Source organism: Tyto alba, unplaced genomic scaffold, assembly GCF_018691265.1.
Source record: "Tyto alba isolate M040663 unplaced genomic scaffold, T.alba_DEE_v4.0 Super-Scaffold_17, whole genome shotgun sequence".
Taxonomy (NCBI): Eukaryota; Metazoa; Chordata; class Aves; order Strigiformes; family Tytonidae; genus Tyto; species Tyto alba.
In genome coordinates, this window is record NW_024881279.1 from 6,668,236 (window position 1) to 6,687,084 (window position 18,849).

General features: G+C 43.4%; 1 protein-coding gene across 6 annotated transcripts in view; it reads right to left on the reverse strand.

Moving 5' to 3' along the window:
• COL23A1 (collagen type XXIII alpha 1 chain) overlaps positions 1 to 18,849 on the reverse strand; it is a 192,153-nt gene that overhangs the window by 41,564 nt on the left and 131,740 nt on the right. For 4 of the 6 annotated variants that reach the window (XM_042790121.1, XM_042790120.1, XM_042790118.1 and 1 more), the window contains exons 3-5: positions 13,228 to 13,272; positions 5,191 to 5,198; positions 1,266 to 1,292 (exon numbers count right to left, since the gene is read on the reverse strand). In XM_042790121.1, coding sequence (XP_042646055.1) covers positions 1,266 to 1,292; positions 5,191 to 5,198; positions 13,228 to 13,272 — 80 coding nt within the window. The remainder of the gene's footprint in view (positions 1 to 1,265; positions 1,293 to 5,190; positions 5,199 to 13,227; positions 13,273 to 18,849) is intronic. The other 2 variants (XM_042790119.1, XM_042790122.1) reach the window with 1 other exon arrangement.

Genomic DNA, 18,849 nt, shown 5'->3' on the forward strand with positions numbered 1-18,849 from the left:
GTGGCAGCACGGGTTTGTTTGGCAAAATTAACCCCATCTAACACCTCGCCCCTTCTGGCGCTGGTGCCATTGGGGAAACACTGCTGTTTTTCCACAGGGAGATTCACGGGAGTCCAGGGGAAATAAAAACTAAACACAGCTCTGTATTTCCTTTCTGATCTTCCTCCCTTGAGCTCCCACAGTCCATCACACTCAGAAAACTCAATAGATGTTCCATAGTTTATGGGCATTCAGGGGGAAACTGGCCTGTGCATGAGGTGGCAGAGTCAAGGAGTGAGTTTTTCTAACACTCCTTTGGGGAAAAAACAAAAAACAAAACTAAACAACTGCCCCCCATCAACCACAGGAAGGAGAAGACTAACTACTTTTCTTTACCTTATAAATGGAACAGCAGGGCAAATAGCCAAGAAGGCCCTTCCAGAGCATCAGGCGGTGCAGAACTCACTGCACTCATTTAAAAAGCAGGAGCAGAGCTGGAAACATGCTGTGAACATGGGGGAATCTACACAGTGATTTTTACCTACCCATCACACTGAGTGCACAGCCTGGGAGTTGCTCCCTGCGGAGCAGTGGAGCCGCAGCACCATGGCCAGCCAAGTGCATTAATGGGGACCTGGGGAGCCAACTGGGAGGCTCAATTTGGGATCTCCCTCCTGCAGAAAGCAGCTCAGAGCCTTTAACAGCTCCAAGTTACCAGCTTTATTCCACTCCTGGAAGACACCTCCCTCTAACACAGAGACACTTCAGTGGTGCCCATGGGCATGGGAAGGGCAGTACCTCCAGAATTACCCTTCCTCCTCCAAGCCTCTGCAAAATCTCTACTTGCTGACAGGCTTGTCAGGACACCTCTGCTCCCAAGGAAACATTTTTGGAGATGGGCAAATGAAGACCTATCGCAACACCTGAAGCTCTTTTACCAACGTCACCATATTTGGCCACCTACAGCTATGAACAGGACAATCCCCAAAGCCTTCACTAACTTTGCAGTGTAGAGACCTTTTAAGGAAGAAGTGTGGATAATACCATGAAAGGGCTCAAGAATTTCACCCCTATAAGCATTAATGGAGAATATTGCACTGACTCCTGAGTTTTAGGGCTAAATCTCTCAAAAGCTATCACTGACAAAGAGGGAGGGAAGAAGGGGAAAAAGAAAAAAAAAAAAAAAAAAAAAAAAGAAACAGGCAAAGAAAATCAAGTGCCATGGAAAAGATGAAGAGGATTGTGGAGCGCAGATTAGAAGAGAATAAAAAGAATAGCAGAGTTACCGGGTAACCATCGCGTCCTGACTGCCCCTGTGGTGGGGGAACAAGTGAGATAACAAGTCAGTCAATGCACCCATACCAGCATGACAACACATAGCAGCAGGCAGGAGACACGGCCATCGGCTCCCCAGCTGGCCCCAGGACTAAGCTCTCCAGCGAAACTTCTCAGGGCAATTCTCCTATCACAAAGGTCTCACATACAGCATATTTCCCCCAGATATTGATCTTGTGCTTCCCTTTAGCTACTTACCCAGGCTTCTGCCAACTGACACCCATCCCTGGTGACCGTGTTCAGCCCCTGCCACCCCTGAAGCCAGGGGTGTGCGTGGCACACACCAAGTCGTGGCCGTAACCCTGCCCTTGGGATGTGGGCACTGGGGGGTGCACTGGGGAGAGGCCGGGGAGGCTGCGGCACTGCCGAGCCAGCGGCTGGCACAGCCCGGGAGCAACCGCTGAGCTTCAAACTCCTACTCCAGTGCTTGATTCAAGGAAGGCTTTCCCCCCTGTCTTAGCTCCATTAATTTCCCTGCAGGATGAGCTCTCCCAGCTCACCTCTAAGCTTTGCTTTAGTCTGCAGCGAAGCAGAAAGAAAAGCTGATGCTATGGGGAAAGACCTTACCGAAGTTACTAGCAACACCTGCAAGATCAGCGGAATAGAACACAGCCCGTTCGGGATATTTCACCTTTTCTGCTCTCCTTGGGGGGTTCCCAAAGGCATTTACAGCTCAAGCTGCCATTAAACATACCGTGAGCTACAGCAGAGGAGCCTGCTGCAAGCCAGACATAAGGCAGATTCCCAGGAAGGAGCTGTTAAGTATTAGCTGGTACACAAGTAGGCAGTAAAGTGTGTGTCTGGTACAGCAACATCATCTGCTACCACGAACATAGGTTATGTCAGCATGCTGCGGATATACAGTCAGATTCATACATTTCGTACGGCCTGAAATAACTCTGGCAGCCCCCTTCGTAGCATGTACGGGGGTTCTCCCATCTTGCTAAGTTCCCCTGCAGCTTTTAATGCCTCCTGCAGCACTACTGATTCATCCAGAAAAAACACTGACTTCAACCACCACCTATTTAACAAATTACAGTCTTGGGATAAAGTGTACAGTGAGATTTTTATGGAGACGTATGGCACTGGAGCGCACACAGATAAATAGGAAACACTTGTAACTCCCGGTCCTCGCTCGCTGGTGAGTTCGCCAGCCAGCATGCTAATACATAAAGTGTTTGTTAATATCTGGGACTGTAAATGTTTAATTACAGTTGTTGGTAAGTCTATCCTTCAATTGTAGAAATTTCCTACCCAGCATGTGATTTTAATACCCTCCAAAACAGAGGTTTTATAGCACATCTGAGCAGAATACCCCTTACTCACAGACAGGACAATAAATCATCCAACAGCCACAAATCCTGTACCACAAATTCTAATAATTTCATATACACAACTAGCTTATGACAGCCAAAAAATAAAATACCAGAACAACTGCTACTAGGGAACAACGGAATTGAGGATACAGTTTTAGCAGAGTGCGATGCTGTACATGTAAGATGTAATTGATTCCTTATGGCTAAAATCAAGAAACAGAAGAAACTAATAGAGTTAAATACAGTACTGTTGAAATAAAATAATATTGTGGTTCTGTGGGTTCTAGAACTTTTATTATATATTATGTTTAAAGAAGTCTCTGGCAAATCCTGCTTACACTAAAAATGCAGTTTGTTTTTTTGTTGTTGTTGTTTTGGGGGTTTTTTTGTTTGTTTTTGTTGTTTTTTTTTTTAAAAAAAAAAAAACCCTAACTAAACCAGGGGTTGTCTTTTAAAGAAGGCAAGGGGAAAAGGGAGGGGGAAAAAAAGAAAAAGTCTTGTTTATGTTAAATCTCCCCTATATTCCGTTTGCAATTCAATCATGCCGTGGGAACCAGGAAATAAAACCAACCAGAGACAAAGAAAAATTAATAGTTCACCATATGTTGCCTATGTCGAATCGCATACAATAAAAGTGAACAGACAGCACACGTGAGGAAGCGTAATCCAGCCAGCTGCGTGTGGGCTGATAACAGCGTCTGAGCAGGAGCAGAGCTGAAACGGTTAAATAAATCTGTCTTAAATAAGCCAAAGTACTTTAATCAAGAGGAAAATTTCCCTTAAAAGATGTATATATGGAATAAAACTCCATAGTTTTAGGCAGTGTGCTCGTCATTTGTAACCTGCCATAGAGTGATCATTTTTTTCTTAATAATTAAGCCAAATTGCATGAATTGCTGGAGGCGGGGAATAAAAACCTCCCAGCAGAAGCCCTGTGGGGGCTGGCTCTGTGCTCCCCGGGCGCACACGCCTGTGCCCAGCCGATGTTCTCCAGCACCTCGGGCTCTCGCCCGGTGGGTGACGGTGGTGCCGGCTTTGGCACAGCCGGCAGCTGGCAGGAATTCCCCTCCCAGCCGTGCTCCCGCGCGTCAATGCCCAAGTCACTAAACATTTCAAAAACCCACGGAGTCACTTGTATTGTGTGGGTTGGAGACGTTGCGTTGCAGTTTTTAATTACAGAGTATTTACAGGAAAATGACTTTATTGACAGACTACATTTCTGAACACAAGCTAACAAGAAAAATTCATTTGTTTGCATTTCTCAAGCCAGAGTCTTGTATTTATTGCTAATGCTAGGCACAACTTTTAGAGCAAATTCATTCAGATCTCCTGTAAGGATGGTTAAGATGAAGCTGTTAAGACTTAACTTTTCCTGATTTGCTCCTTTGATACCTGGCCAAACAATAATTTTGCTCAAACCTCTCAAGTCTTTACATTAAAAAACAACCTTGAAATAGAAGCAAAAATTCAAAGGGCTGAAAGCCATTAACTAAACACACAGGCAGCGTTGCCAATCCCAGGAGAACCAAAGTCCTGGTGCTGTGACAGCCCCCACACTCCACGTGCATTTCCTTGTCACCTTTTGGCTTTTAAACAGATTTACAGAACTGGAAAATGATTAGCCCAGGAATAGTTAGCAAATCTATTTTTCCTGAAGTGATCCCTTTTCAACCCAGTGAGGCTCTATAGGAAGAGAACAATGTGAAGAAACATCTCTGTTAGCCCAACAATAGAGAGGAAACGTGACTGCAAACAGCCTGTGCCCCTCCTCCTCCTCCTTTGGAAGTAGAAAGGTAGAAAACCAGAAGCACCTAATAACCATAATTTATTTTTTAACAGTCCCTCAGCAACTTGGAGGGCACAAATGAAACACTGTTTTCTCACTCCAAAACCAGTGGGAGAACATCAGATTTGGATGTGGTGGTGGCACAGCCAAAGGCACATCTGAACATTTGGAAGGAGGAGTTGACACATTTTCAACTACTACCCCTTCAAACAACAAATTCCCCATAAATTTTCTGGTTGCATTGGTAGGAATGCTCATTATTCTCCCCAAGACTTCAAAGAGAGAAGCAAGCAAGCTAAGGCTTTCCCTCTAGGCTCCCCTGTGAGGCTACCAAACTCATATTAAATGATGGAAACACAACAGATAAGAAAAGCAAGACAGAGTTTTAGAACTAAAAAACCCACTAAAATGTTAAAATATCAGTACAGCACTCTTTCTGCTAAATGGAAGCAGACTAAAGAGCTCTTTAAAGGGAAAACTCTTTTTTGCTGAATATTTTCTGGGTTTAAAATTACTGGAAGTCCCTCAGGGCAGCAAGTTAAACATTTTAAAACTTTTTTCTCCTTTCTAATTGTCTACAATCATGAAAAAAACAAAACAAAACAAAACCCCACAAACATAAAAAATCCCAGCAGCATCTGGTACCAATTTTGCTTCCAGACACACCTCTACCAAAAAATGCTGTGCTTTTGCAATGACACCAAAAAGCAGGGAAGCGGGGGGAAGGGGAAGCCTTAACTTTGTTGATCCAACAGTAAAATCCACGATACTTACTGCAGGGCCTGGAAAACAAAAGAAAAACAAAGAAAAAAAAAAGTTAATTACAAAGACAAAATAAATAAATGATAAAACAGCACATAGAAAGAACAGAATTCAGAATGATTCAGTAATTTTCAGTTAATTTCCAATAAGATGACTTTCCAGATACACTTAACACCATCTGCATCCTCCTGTTATGGGACCATCTCACCCGTGCTGCTGGCACGGCAGCACTTACATGGGGTGCAAAACCACTCTTTTCCCACCTTCTCCCCAGAGTGAGTCTGTTCCCTCTCCTTCCACGAGACCCTGGACACGTCACAAGGCATCATCCATGTTCAGGGCCTGGGGCATCACATGCAACCGCAGAGCAGTGCCACCAAAAAGCAGACACAGATGGAATTTTATAAGCAAAAAGCGCGTTTTCACCATGGAGCTTATTTTTATTCAAGTTACGCAAGAAGAGCTGGAGATATGTTTGCAAAAGCCAAGGAGCAGTGCTGGGGACACCTGGCAAGGGTGTTGCTACAGCTGCCACAGATCCCAAACGTCATTGTCATTTGGTCCCCATCCCTCCTCGACCCCAAAACACATCACACGTGGTCCTGTGCCACGTCCCCGCGGCCCCTGCTCGAGGGCTTTGCTGTGCTCGGAGGCAGCCGGTGGGATGACGCGCAGTGCCTTAGATCCAGGGGAAAAACCCATTACAGCTACAATAGGCTTTGGGTACTGGTGTCGCAGTCTGAAGCTGCAATTAATGGCAGTAGAAAAAAAATCCCCCTACATTTCCCTACAGCACAGGGGTCTTCACTGCCCACCACACTGATTTCTGCAGTTTTCCCACCGCTCGCCCAGGCTGGTGCGACACAGAGGTGAATGCTGAGCCCCTAACCTAATGCAATCCACATTTCACTCCTGTTTTCGAGGCAGCTTATAGCTCTCTGTTTGGGGCTTCTTCATGCTCCATTTCCTGCCTGATGAAAACCAGAAACTAATCGCAATTAAAAAAAGAAAAAATGTGGGAAAATTTAAAATGGAGGGAAAAAAAAAATAATCAAACGGGTTCATCATTCAACAATATAAAACAGAAAGCATATTTCAAGCTAATGCCTTTTCAAGGTTTTAAAATCTGTTTAAAAATTAAAACGTTGAAAAGCTGAATAACAAAGACCAAGAAAAGCCTAAGAATGAGGATTGAAAGCAAATAACAACAGGCAGCGCCTGCTGTCAAGAATTAGCCCGTTAACCTGTGTTCACCAGCTTCGCGTGGGCAGCTCCACACACAGCCGTGGCCAAGCGCCCGGCCAGGGTGGATGGGAAGACACAACCTCCAAACCTCCCTTCATGCCCAGAAGCCTCATTTTCTTCAGTGCTAAAACTCACACAGGCTCTTAGCTAGCTTTACTTGGTTTAAATTCTTATAAATACAGAAGTCAATGGCTCTATGCCAATTTATTAACTAAGAATGATATACCTGATTTATTAACTCACTTATGCCAAGCTACGCACAAAAACCCTTTTGTAGAAAAGTCAAAACTAAGTCTCAAATAAGAAGCGATCGGGAAATTATTTTAATATGCGATTTCAATCATGTACCAATTATAATCTCCTTGGAATTCATTGCCTTTTTCCTCTTCTCAGCTACTGTTTTCTCCCAACCATGGAGGCAAGTGCTCTTTTTAAATGCTTTCCTCTCAAATACAGGAATTAATGTTGGATTGGGGTGGGGTGTCTGTATACGCAACAGGGAATGCTCTCCATCCACGTCGGTGGAGTTACACTAATCTTGAGCTGCGCTGTTGGCCAAATGGGGCTAGATAAATCTTCATTAAGTTAAACCTATTTAAGTCATCTTTTCTCCTCTTAAAAGCAACATAACTTTCTAGCTTGCTGAACATGTTTTTCAAAAGCCTCGCCACAAGACACTTGTTTCCTATGGAAGAAAGTCAAATATTTTGCAATCTAACAATAAATAAATAAATTAATCGTGTACTCAGGGGGTTGCCCCCCACACACCCATCTCCTTGATTAGGGCACATTGCACAAGAGACATGCTCTTTTTAGAGAAACTTGCTAGAATTTACTGCTAATAATTTTGTCTAGTGAGAATCAGTTTGAGAGCTTGAAAGGAAGAACAAAACCACTTGGAAATTCTTACTATAATGAACAAAAGTTGTAAACACCCTTTGTGTATTTAAAACACTGTAACAAATTAGGTTGGGGCCTTATTTCAGAAGGAAGAGAAGAAAGACAAAATAACCTGCAAATACAGAGGTTTTGGTCTACAATTGATTTGCTCTAAACAAGGGAAATGTGACATGCTTTTCCATAACCTGCAACACACATTCCTGCTCTACTTCCAGGAATGAACACCTAGTACCTGAGCCTGCAAGGGCATGGAGATACTTGGAAACACCAAGAGATTCCTTAGGGACATGAACAGTTGTGGTAGCAGGAGGTGAAAATAAAAACTCATTAAAAATAAATGACCCAGATTTCCTGATTGAGTAATATTAATGTTATTTTTTATATCCAAAGACCTAGCAGGTCACAGTGGCATCACCCCCAGCAGTACACAAACATATGGGAGATGACAGGTCATAGTAATTTATTTCCAAGTATTTCTGCAGCTTGGGAATTTTGGGATAAGCTACCATTTCTGTTTAATCTGTAAATCATTTATCATGCAAGGTTTCCTGCCATGATAAGAGAGAGAGAGAGCACTGCCAGGCGGGGGAAACAAAACCAGCCAGACCTTTCCAACAGCTCAGGAAGAGTCAGAGGGGACTTTGCTGATGCCCTTGATGGGCAAAGGACCCATCCCTGAGGTAGCACACACATGTCCGTGGCCACCTGAAGACGTAAAAAAGTGATAATTTAAGAAACGTGTATATATATACACACACATAAATATCTATATAAAAACATATGTATGTGTATTTATACACACAATATGTATATACATACACAGGGAGTTATTAATCCAGGATGCTATACGAGGAGTAACTAGGTCATGGGCAACAAGGAAAGAGGACAGCTGCTACAGTCATAAGAAGTTGCAGAGATCAGCTCTACATCAGTCTGAAAAAGATTGTCACCGCCTGTTGACCTCAATAATTCCTATCTGTGCCTCAGCGCGGGTGCGCACAGGGAGCACGCTGTCCTAGCAGAGAGGCTCGTTACTGAGAGTAAATGTGGGACAGATTGGATTTTTCCAAAAGTTAAGTACAAGCCCAAGCAGTCCTCAGGTACAAGGGTATATGTATGCAACTCATCATGAGAAATACAGAGAGCAATGAAAGTCTCCCCCAAAATACAAAGTTCTTCATGATTTACCCACATGCATGCATGCACACATGTGCGTACTGAATAACAATAGTGGTATATTTACACTTGTCCACACAATCACATGGCCAAGGAGTTTGAAAATGTCTTAATGTATAAAATATGGGGTTTACGTACATGCAGGGCTGGGAGAGAAATAACGTTTCCCTGCATAGAAATTACTTTGCTTTTGTTCCTTAAAAAGAGCTTTAGACTCTTTCCTGTTCCAAATCAGGATATTTCTGTAAACAGAATAGCTGTGAGAAAGAAAGAAAAAAAAAACACACCAAAAAAAAAAAAACCCAACAAACAAAGAAACTTTGAATCAAAACTTTGTTAGAAGTTCAAATTAAAGAAACAGTTGTAGCATAATGTAAATTTGGAAACCAGAAGTCATGGGGGGTGGGGCAAAAGACTTTTATCCTATTTCAACGATTTCAAAACATTTCCCCTACGAGTATTTTTAAAACAGGAAAATTTTGTAAACAAAACTTTTACTTCCAGAAACAGCAATTTTGCCAAGTTAGCATTTTCCAATGAAATAAAAAAATGCCCTTCCAAGACTACCTGGGCAAGGGAAATTTTGTGCCTAAAATGGCCAATGTTTATTCCCTTCTGCTGAAGCTGCGCACAGGTGATGCAAACAGGCACTACCCAAGAGCTCAGTGATCAGCTTTGGGTGTTTATGTCCAGCAGCAGCTCTTGCTTCATGTGAGGAGAGCAGAGACACACTCAGAGACTTCCCAGACTTAACATTTCAGGTGTATTTTGTCCTGTTTTTTCTTGAGGGATTTTGAAGTTCAAACGAGTTTTAGAATCAGTCTTCAAACCAGGAGAAGAAAGCAGCATGCCATTGCAAGAGACACAAGCATCATTTCCCACTATCTAGTTTTACACAGTCTGAACCAATATTTAAACCAACTGAATTCCCAAATCCTGGATCCAGTTCATCCATCCTTCAGGAACACCCTGGTATTACAAAAATAAACACGAAGCCTCGGGAGGGCTGTGCGGCCGTACCCCATCCTGCTCACACAGCACCAGCTGGCAGCAAGAAGGGAGCAAAACCTCCCAGGTCCCCTGGTAAAATTCATGTTATTTCACAAACGCTCACTGTAACAGTTGAAACTGTGTCCTCACTGGGACATATCATGTTAAAAAAAACAAGCTAACATGACATTAAACATGATTTTGCCTTTGGCATGGAAAGAGAACTGTATCTGAGAAGTGCAGGCTGGTTGTCAGGACCAACCACAACAGCTGGTGCTGGAAAACCTTCCTCCCACCTCACACTTGGAGAAGGCTGCAAATCCCACATAAGGTTGTATTAAAATGTGTTTTTCTTTTTATGCACCAATTGTTTCCATGGGTGGGTGCATGTGGGTCTTCAAGGCTGTGTTTGCTTTCCAGCAGCACAAGAAACTGCAGATGCTCACGTGCAGGAATAAGGATGACGGGACCTGTGTGTTGGTCCTGGCAGGATGGGATAGAGCTTGGGACACGCTGGACAGGACCGGAGCACCAAAGGGCCAGCTCAGGAGTGACACCTCCCCGACGAGGCTGCTGGTGTGAATTTCCTGGCTTCACGGTAGCAAGAGCAGAAGAAATTGTTTTTTAAAAGTAACCTTTTCCACTCTGGGAGCACTCAGGTGACTGTCCCTACAGCAACTCCATCCCTGTGACCAGCCCTGGGACATGCGTGCTGTTCTGCCGCAGCGGCGATTCCCGCGGGGCCAGACGACAGCAAGAGCAAATAAAACGTGTCAGATGGAGCCGTTTGACTCAATTAGTCCCTGGTTTGTTTAGCTGGGCTGACAGCAGCAGAAATGCTCCCCCAGGTACCTGGTCTTCACGTCTGAGGTCAGGGAAGAGATGACCGCGGGGACAACTGTGCTGCCACGGGAAGCTCGAGCCGCCACCAGAGATGCGAAGCACAAGGAAATGCCGGGGTTTAGCATGGCCCCTCTGCCCGCAGGCTCTCCGGGGGGGAGACTTGTTGCGTTTATGCTTCTCTACAACAAAATACACTAAGCCAAGCCACCCACCGCCTGCCCTCAGCAGCTCCCTGGGGAGGAATCAGGAGACAGCAATGGTGCTTCACCTCCACATTTCAGTATGTGTTTTTTGAAGCACATGCAGCCAGGCTTGCCCCACTTCCAAACTGCCTAAGCAGTTAATTTTTTTTTTTTTTCCTAGAAATGGTTTAAAATTTATCTTCTATGGTATGGTGTCTTTCTATGGTGGAGAGCAGTTGCCTCAGCGTGTTTTCAGGATGACGAATGCTTGGTTTAGAGGAACAGAGCTGTTTAATTCTTTTTTTTTTTTTTTAATTACATGAATCCATCATGGCAAAAGAAAAAAGTAAAATTCAGTCTTGGTTTAAATCAACAAGAGGGTGTGATTGAAAAGGGACAGAATGATCTCTTAAAAGTTTCTCTGCTTGTTTCTAAGAGATATACGTTGAAAGTTTCAATATGAATCAGAAAAAAGTTTTTCAACATGTCCCATTTCAACAATTGCCAGAACAAACGCTACCCTTGGCAGGGCTCAGACCAGTGCTGAGCCTTCTGGCTCTATAACAGCATTTGTCTGGAGGCTGTAAAGCCATAACCGCACAGGGTCCCTGGGGATGGGCACTATCATGCTACACAAACAAAGTTTTATTCACATTTATCAGCTGTAGCAAAGGAACAAGGACCTGGTTTATGTGTGGTCAGGTTCTCAAACAAATATAGAAATATATATTCAAGCTATCTATGAAAACAAACATCTGGCAGCTTGGCCAAAACCAATATACAGAGGGACGTCTGCTCTCCGTGTTTCTATCTGCAGTGCAGCGGAGCAATTCGCAGGCGCCACGTTGCATTACATGGATTTAACTGGTGTGCCCCATCGAGCGTGTCTGTGCGTGCGTTTCTGGGCACTTGGGCATCTGCTGCACTCTCCTTGATTTTCCTCCACAATTGTGGAAAAATTCAAAAAAGATTGTAAGTAGTTATTAATGACTGTTTTTTTGTTTGTTTGTTTGTTTGTTTTTATTTCTGTTTGTTTGTTTTGGGTTTTTTTGTTGTTGGTTTTGGGTTTGTTCTTTTTTTTTGTTGTTGTTGTTGTTTTTGTTTTTTCCTTTATAATGCTTGTTTTCCTGCTGGTCCTGCATTGATTCCCTGGTAGCTTTTCCACTTCATCAGAGGGATGCTCAAGTGGCACTCGTGGATGTGCCGCAGCACGAGGGCACATGTTGCTTTTTAGCACCTCTCACATGAAACAGTGAAAAGGGAGCAAAGGGCAAGGGCACACTCAAGCTCAGCACTACCTCCCAGATTTTTGTATGGGCTAGAGAGACATCTTGGACAACGTTTACATAAATGCCTGCATATAAAAACCAAATTCATTGGCTGACATTACCAGCTGCCCCTGGTTGAGTGCTCTACTCCACTATGCTCCTTAAAGCCCTTAGTGATATTTAAAAAGCAACAACCAAACAAAAAATCAAAGCTACCTGGTGGCTATTCCTACAGCCCAACTGCTAGGAAAACGGAATTTAATGAAACTGGCTGGGCTCCATCACCACCTGCACAAGTGTAGAACCCATCCCTTGGCCATGAGTAATCGCTGATGCTTCAGGAGCAAAAATGTATCAGAAAACACATAATGCACTGTGAAATACCATCAATGAAAGAGAAAAGGGAAATGCCTTCCTGCCTTCCACAGAGATCAGTCCATGGTCTGTAGCACAAATCCCCTGATTTCCTTTCCCCAGAGTTAAAAAAATTGTTTAAGATATTAGTGAGGGGAAAGTTACGCTGCCCTTTTTGAAAACTCAGCCATGTATTTGTTATAGCAACAGGCAGCAGAGAACAGCCTCCTTGCTAAATAAAAATCTACCTGGTCCCCACTCATGCTCTCAACATTCAAGAAACTTAGGAGACAAGAAGCGTGTATTTTCATCTGCTGCTTTCTGACATGCAGAGGCAGTTGCAAACTCTGGGTGGCTTTCTAGGTACACTCATCTGTCTGTTTTCCTTAGAAAGAGCAATGCCAACCGTGTCTCTCCCCTCTCCAGCAGCTCTTCAGACCTAACAGCAGAATGCAAACAGCACTTCTCCCCAGCTGAAACAGGATCGGTGTTTTCCCATTTCACAAGACAGGAAAAAAAAAAAACCAACCCACCAGATACCAAAATGACAGAGGCACATAATTAAAGCAAACAGTTAGCTCAAATAAAAATTCCCAGCGAGGCCGGTCTGCGGTTTCACCCGGTCCGAAGGCACACTGAGCGCTATGGGGATGTGCCCAAGGCTGGTGGCTGAGGTTTGGTTATCCCTGACCCTGAAATGCAGACACCATCCAACACACGTGTGGGTCCGGCAGGCGATGAATGGGCACGGCCACACGCAGGCAACAAGCCAGTGCACACCCCCCCTCTAGCAGGGCTGTGAGGCTGCTATATTTCTGTGCTACTTCAGTCTCACATCACTGCCGGATGGGATAATAATGAGTCTGAATGCTACAAGGGAGAAACAGAGGGAAGGATAAAATATGCAACATCAGTGGGTGTTTTGAGTTGGATTTTTGTTTGGTTTCGAGAGATTTTTTTGGTTTGTTTTTTAATTCTAGCACACAGGGATGCAATTAGCCCCGGTTCCATGCCCCATTAGATGAAGGTGACCAGCATCATTATCGAAAGGCTCCCATCCAGCCCCAGGGAAAAGGAAAGGCGACGCTTACCAGGTTCTCCACGCCGGCCGGGCTTCCCCCGCCTCCCCGGAGGGCCTGTGGAAAGCAGAGAGCAGAGGGTTAGCGATGCCCCACGGGCAGTGAGTTCGGGAGGGGACCCACCACATGTCCTTCCCCTCAGATCCAGACCGCCTCGTGTCTTCCCCCTCTTTTCCCAACTACCAAAAAGATAGTAAGCTACACATCTTTTATACCACTTTTTTCACAAAAGACACAGTTTTTGTGAAACAAGAGGCCAGGCTCCTAGGCAAGCTGGGAAGCAGGTTTTGAAGTCAAAAGTGTTGCCCACATAGTAGTGGGAACCAGGTCTTAAATGCTCCAAAATCAAAATTCTGGAAGAAACTTTGCAGAGCAGCTGGCAGTCCTGCGCAGCCCATGCATGCTGCAAATGGATGTTACAGTCTTGCAAATCACAATATTTAAAGTATTAAAATGAGAACAGAAACCTTTTGCTACTACTCATTATCTGAGTCAGAAAAAGTTTTTGCATAGACTGCTAACACAGCCTAGATCTGCTCATACATTTATAGTTTCAGATGTAAAACTTGCTTGTATTCTTACCCATCTGGGTAGCATGGCTAGGTGACCAATAAAATACCATAAATGACAAAATACCTTTAATTAAGAAGAAAAGGCACTGAAACAAGCACAGATGCAGAACACTGCTCCAGCAGATGTTGAGCATCCAGGTCCCTGATAAAGCCGTAGTGCCGTGTCCCTGGTGCTGTTAGCTGATGTGTCGCAGCCTCTCGGCTGGAGCAAGGCTTCCCTGCCTGGGAGCTGGCAGCCTCCACACTCCCGCAACACGCACACTGCCAGATGGGGACAAAAAGCCACTTTTCGTAGCCTTCTACAGCAGGTCAGCCGGCTCCAGAGGAGCATTTGCTGGGTGACAGCAATGTTAACAAAGAAAAGCAAGAATTCACTTTTTATCTGTGAAACTCACTGCTCCCTCTTTTTCCTGCTGTCTTTTTTTTTTTTTTTTTTTTTTTTAAGGGAAAAGGATGATAAACAAAGATCGTTAAATATTTCTGCACTCTTATCAAAATTTCCCCTTCTCCATAAACATTTCTGTGCCCAGATGTGTAATTGTGTTTCCAGCCATGGCCTGGAGTTCTCTTTCAAGCTGGGATGAGCTGTGCAGCTGTCGCTCCCCCCAGCCCCCCGCACGTCCCCAGCAGACACCCCTGCCCTGGCAGCTGGAGCTCCAACCCCACTCCCTCCTCTCACTACGGGGATGGCCACTTGCAGCCAGAAGCCTGGGATGCCCTTGCAAGGGCTTGGTGGAAAACATCTATCAGACCTCCCTAAGCAACTTACTTGACAAAAAAAAAAAAAATAAAAATTAAAATGTATATTTTCAGCTTCCTTAATTCTTGAAACCAGGTAGATGGTTATAGCACATAACACCCAGGAAGAACATTTGCTCCCTCCAGCTGGAATTCAAGCTGCTTTGGAGGGAAACCATTACTCTGATGAAGCATCTTTTCCAACCTCAGAGGACATTAAAGCTATTCTACCTGTACCACTCTCTCTGCTAATTGTGGTTTGGCCCCTGGGCAGGCTGAGCCTCCCTGTGCACCCATCGCTCCCCCAGGGTACGGGGGGGCTGCTTTAAACACCAGACTTTCTTCATCCTTCCATGTCTTTTGACAAGACTCCTCCTGTATGCATTTAATTTGGGGCAACTCAGTAATGATTGTACTTTGCCTCTTCCACTAGTAGTGATGAGAAAGCCCAGGGTTTCACATGGAGGAGGAAATGTCCTAATGAAGCTGTAGGAGAGAGAGGTTAAGTTTTTAAACAAGTGACTAATGAGCTGGTAGTGAAGCTTTTAGGCAGTTTAGGGTGGGGCTGATATTGAAGGGTGAATGCACAGAGCCCCCAGTAAAGCTCAGGTTGGAGCCTTTCAACTGAGAATGTGAGAAACCTGTGAGAAACAAAAGGTTCTTTTTAAATTAGAAATTTAATACTAATTTTTGTATTTTTTAGAATGTAAGGCATTTCTTAATACTTCACATCAAAAGGGAAAAACTGACTATTGCCTACACTGGCACAGGCTGCCCAGAGGGGCTGTAGGTGCCCCATCCCTGGCAACATTCAAGGTGAGATTGAAGGGGGCTCTGAGCAACCTGATCTGGTGAAAGATGTCCCTGTTCATTGCAGGGGGGTTGGATTAGATGACCTTTAAAGTTCCCTTTCAACCCAAACCATTCTATGATCCTGTAATTCCTTCCCTACAGTCTTTAAGGAAATCTGTAAAATGGGTGCAGCTTACGGAATTACAAGCATAGCATGCTCATGGCAACTGTGAGATAAACCAAAGTTGAGAAAGAAAAAAAAAAAAAAAACAAAACAACTCATTCTCATCATTTTACTTGCTGTTTTTATCTGAAAACAATTTGGTCCAAAAAAAAAAAAAAAAAAAGTAGTATTTTGGAAACAACATCTAGAATCATGATGCCATATGGAATTCCAGCTTAATACGGAAACATCTCTGAGGAGAGAAATTTTTAGTGGGGATTAAAAGGAAGAACATCACAGCCAGTATCCCCTTTGGGCAAGACTTGCAAGTCACAGTCTTGTGATGCAGATGTGAGTGAGCAGAAGGACAGAGACCTCCTGCTCCCTGCAGAGACAGGACAGCACGCAAGAGTAACCCAGGAGTCATTAACTCCACCTGCAACCTCGTCCTGTGCAGATATGATTAAGTCCACGGTCTCCACGATAGGAAATTACTATTTTAGCAATTTCTAGTCTATGCTGGGGAGTCAACTTTGGATACTGCTAAAAGAGCAGGGTATAAAGTGAATCCTTGTTACACCTCTCATTTCCAACCCCTTTAAGAGACTACAAAGGAAATTAAGGAGGCCTGGGAATTTGTTTGAAGATAAATGTTCACTGTAAACTGTTACCGAATGACTCCATCTCCTAAGACCTTGCAGTTTGATGCTTGTTCAATATAATTAAGATTTATGTTGCATTAATGTCAATTGGGTAATAGCCGAGCCTTTTCTTCTAACTGTGCCAGCTCTGCTGTATCAGTTCTGGGAGTTCTTTATTTACATTGTCATGAAAGACAGTTCTGGAGAGGAGAATGAATACAAAGTGTAAACCAGTCTATTTTTAAACAACTTGCCACATTCAAGCTAAACAGCCTTAATCTAGGGCATAATATGCAATTTCTGACAGCACCATAAGCTTTCCAGTAAATTGATAGATTTAGTAACCCAAAGACAAAGGAAGAGAATGAAATATATAGCTATTTGGAAACATTATGAGGAAGAGCTAATGGGTGCATCTAAAGAACAGCTACTCAGAAACAAGGTAAAAAGTTCACAGTAAATAGACTCAATAGACTTAACTGTTCTGCTGTGTAGCAGCCACTTATGTCATCTATCGTGGGCAAGGAAATGAAATATTAAGAAAATCATTTTATAGTTCACGTAAAATATTGTCAAAAGAGAAAATCATGTTCTTGTCCACAGTGCAGTAAATTACCTGTTTGAATTAATATACCCATTGCAAACTGAGTAATTGCAAATTGGGCTGCTCGATGAACACTGTAATCCATCAATACTGGGAAAACACATCTGTGGCACTACATGTGCTTAACACCTTTTCACCCTTTCTAATTAAATCAAATATGGTCCTTGACCCATGTTCCCAGGCTTGGGAGGTTATATCACTGCCTCCTGTCCCTTCAGCTTGATGGGCAAATCGCTACCTGCCTCACTGTTGGGCTTAATAAAGTAAATCAATGTTCATCAAGAATAAAGTGAGTTTAAAATACCAGCAAGAAAAAGAGCCTGCTACCACAGCCCAGCAAAACCTCACTTGAAGTTAGCTGACGCTTTTTAAATGTTAAGCACATTTAAATGTGAAGCACATTTTTACCCAAGAACTTGTAGCACCAGGCTTGCTCTATCTTTTAATTTACAATTCTCCTACAGGCACTCTGTATAGATGAGAACTGATATACAGACATATTAACCATAAACCTGCGCACATCTCTTTCTTCAAGCCATGTGCTGCTAAGGCTCTCAGTGACTTTTTTTGAGGTACGTTGGTACAAAGTAGTTGAGAACAACATTCAAGTAAAAACCTTGGACAAGTGAAATAAAGACCTATGTTACTGCATATCTTTAAGCCAGAGGATTTTTTTCCCTTGCAAGCGTGACACAGTGAGCTGGTCATGTTGTGACCTCTTAATCATGAATATTGAGCTTACTTTTAGAGCCTTATTTTTGACATGAACTCATATCTAACTCATCATGCTCTAACATGGGATTAAGTTTTACACTGCTGGAGGGTCTACCTACTCATGTGCAGTTAATTTTTTTTTTTTTTTAATTTTTTTATTGTGAGCTTGAAATGGTTTAGATCCTGTTTCCCCTTCTTCCCTTTCAGCATTTTTTAAGTTGCCTTCAATATATCTGTGTTTTTTTGGTTATAAATGAGTTGACCAGAAGAATAGCTTGAACAAATTGGTTGGTTCAGCCACTCACAGAAAAGTGGAATTTTTTTTTTTTTTTTTCATATGGCTTCACTTAGAAGGAAGGAGGACTTTGCAGCAGCGTACTGTGCAGTCTGGTATTGAGCATGAGGAAACTGTGGCCCCGGTCTAGCTGGCCATTCCCCCACAAAGGCCAATTTACTTTCTTGTTCCCCAGGGAAAAGGTTCATGGGCAGAAGTCAGGTTCTGCGATGCTTGCTCAGCTGATACTCATCAGGTATGCGAGTCAGGCTGTGGGCTCCAAGTCCGCAGATCTAAGATTAAACAGTTTTGGGTCACAACACTTTGCATGAACCTTTTTAGCTTTGGATTCCAACGGACCCAAAGATTCAAAGCAAATAGCAGACACAGATTGAAAACATGCAGCACCTACAGTCTACAGAAGTTTTCCAAATAAAACAAAAAAATAGTATCTAAATTCATTTCAAATTTGGCCCAAGTGCCCCAAAAGCTCTCTAAAATACTGGGCTACATTTTATGTTAGTCAAAAAGCCACCCAGAAAGCAACGTCTGGTTGTTAGCTGAGGAAATCTCTTTGCAATTTAATACATGAACCAGTTGCTTTCGAGATACAGAAGATACATAAGAAGCAACGAATTGTTTTCCTCCTTATACCTCCACACAGCCTTTCTGAGCAGGGATGCACACAAGCATCCTACTCGCATTGTGTCGAGAAGCTGTGCTCAACGTCGGGATAAAAAACTCCTACTCCAGAAACCACACTGGAATATTGCTGTTATTACTGGAATAATAAAGGGACAGCATTTAAGGTAAGTTTTGGCAAAAGCACCTCAGGAACTCAGCACAAAAGGTTTACAACATCAAACTATCCTTTGTCTGCAGCTAAACTAAAATGAGGGATTATCCAGTGAGAGGATGGGATGGGTCCCGCAGCTCAGGGTGGGGGGACAGAGTCATAAACCGCCTGAACAAGATGCAACAGAGCAAATCCAAGTTCCAAACCTTATGTTCACCAGCACTGATGAAACCTGCACACAATGTATATTAACTCAAGGTGACACGTTTCAAGACCAGAAACAAATTTAGGGTGTTTTTCTTATTTGCAGCCAACTGAGGCCCCTCTTCCCCTGGGTTTG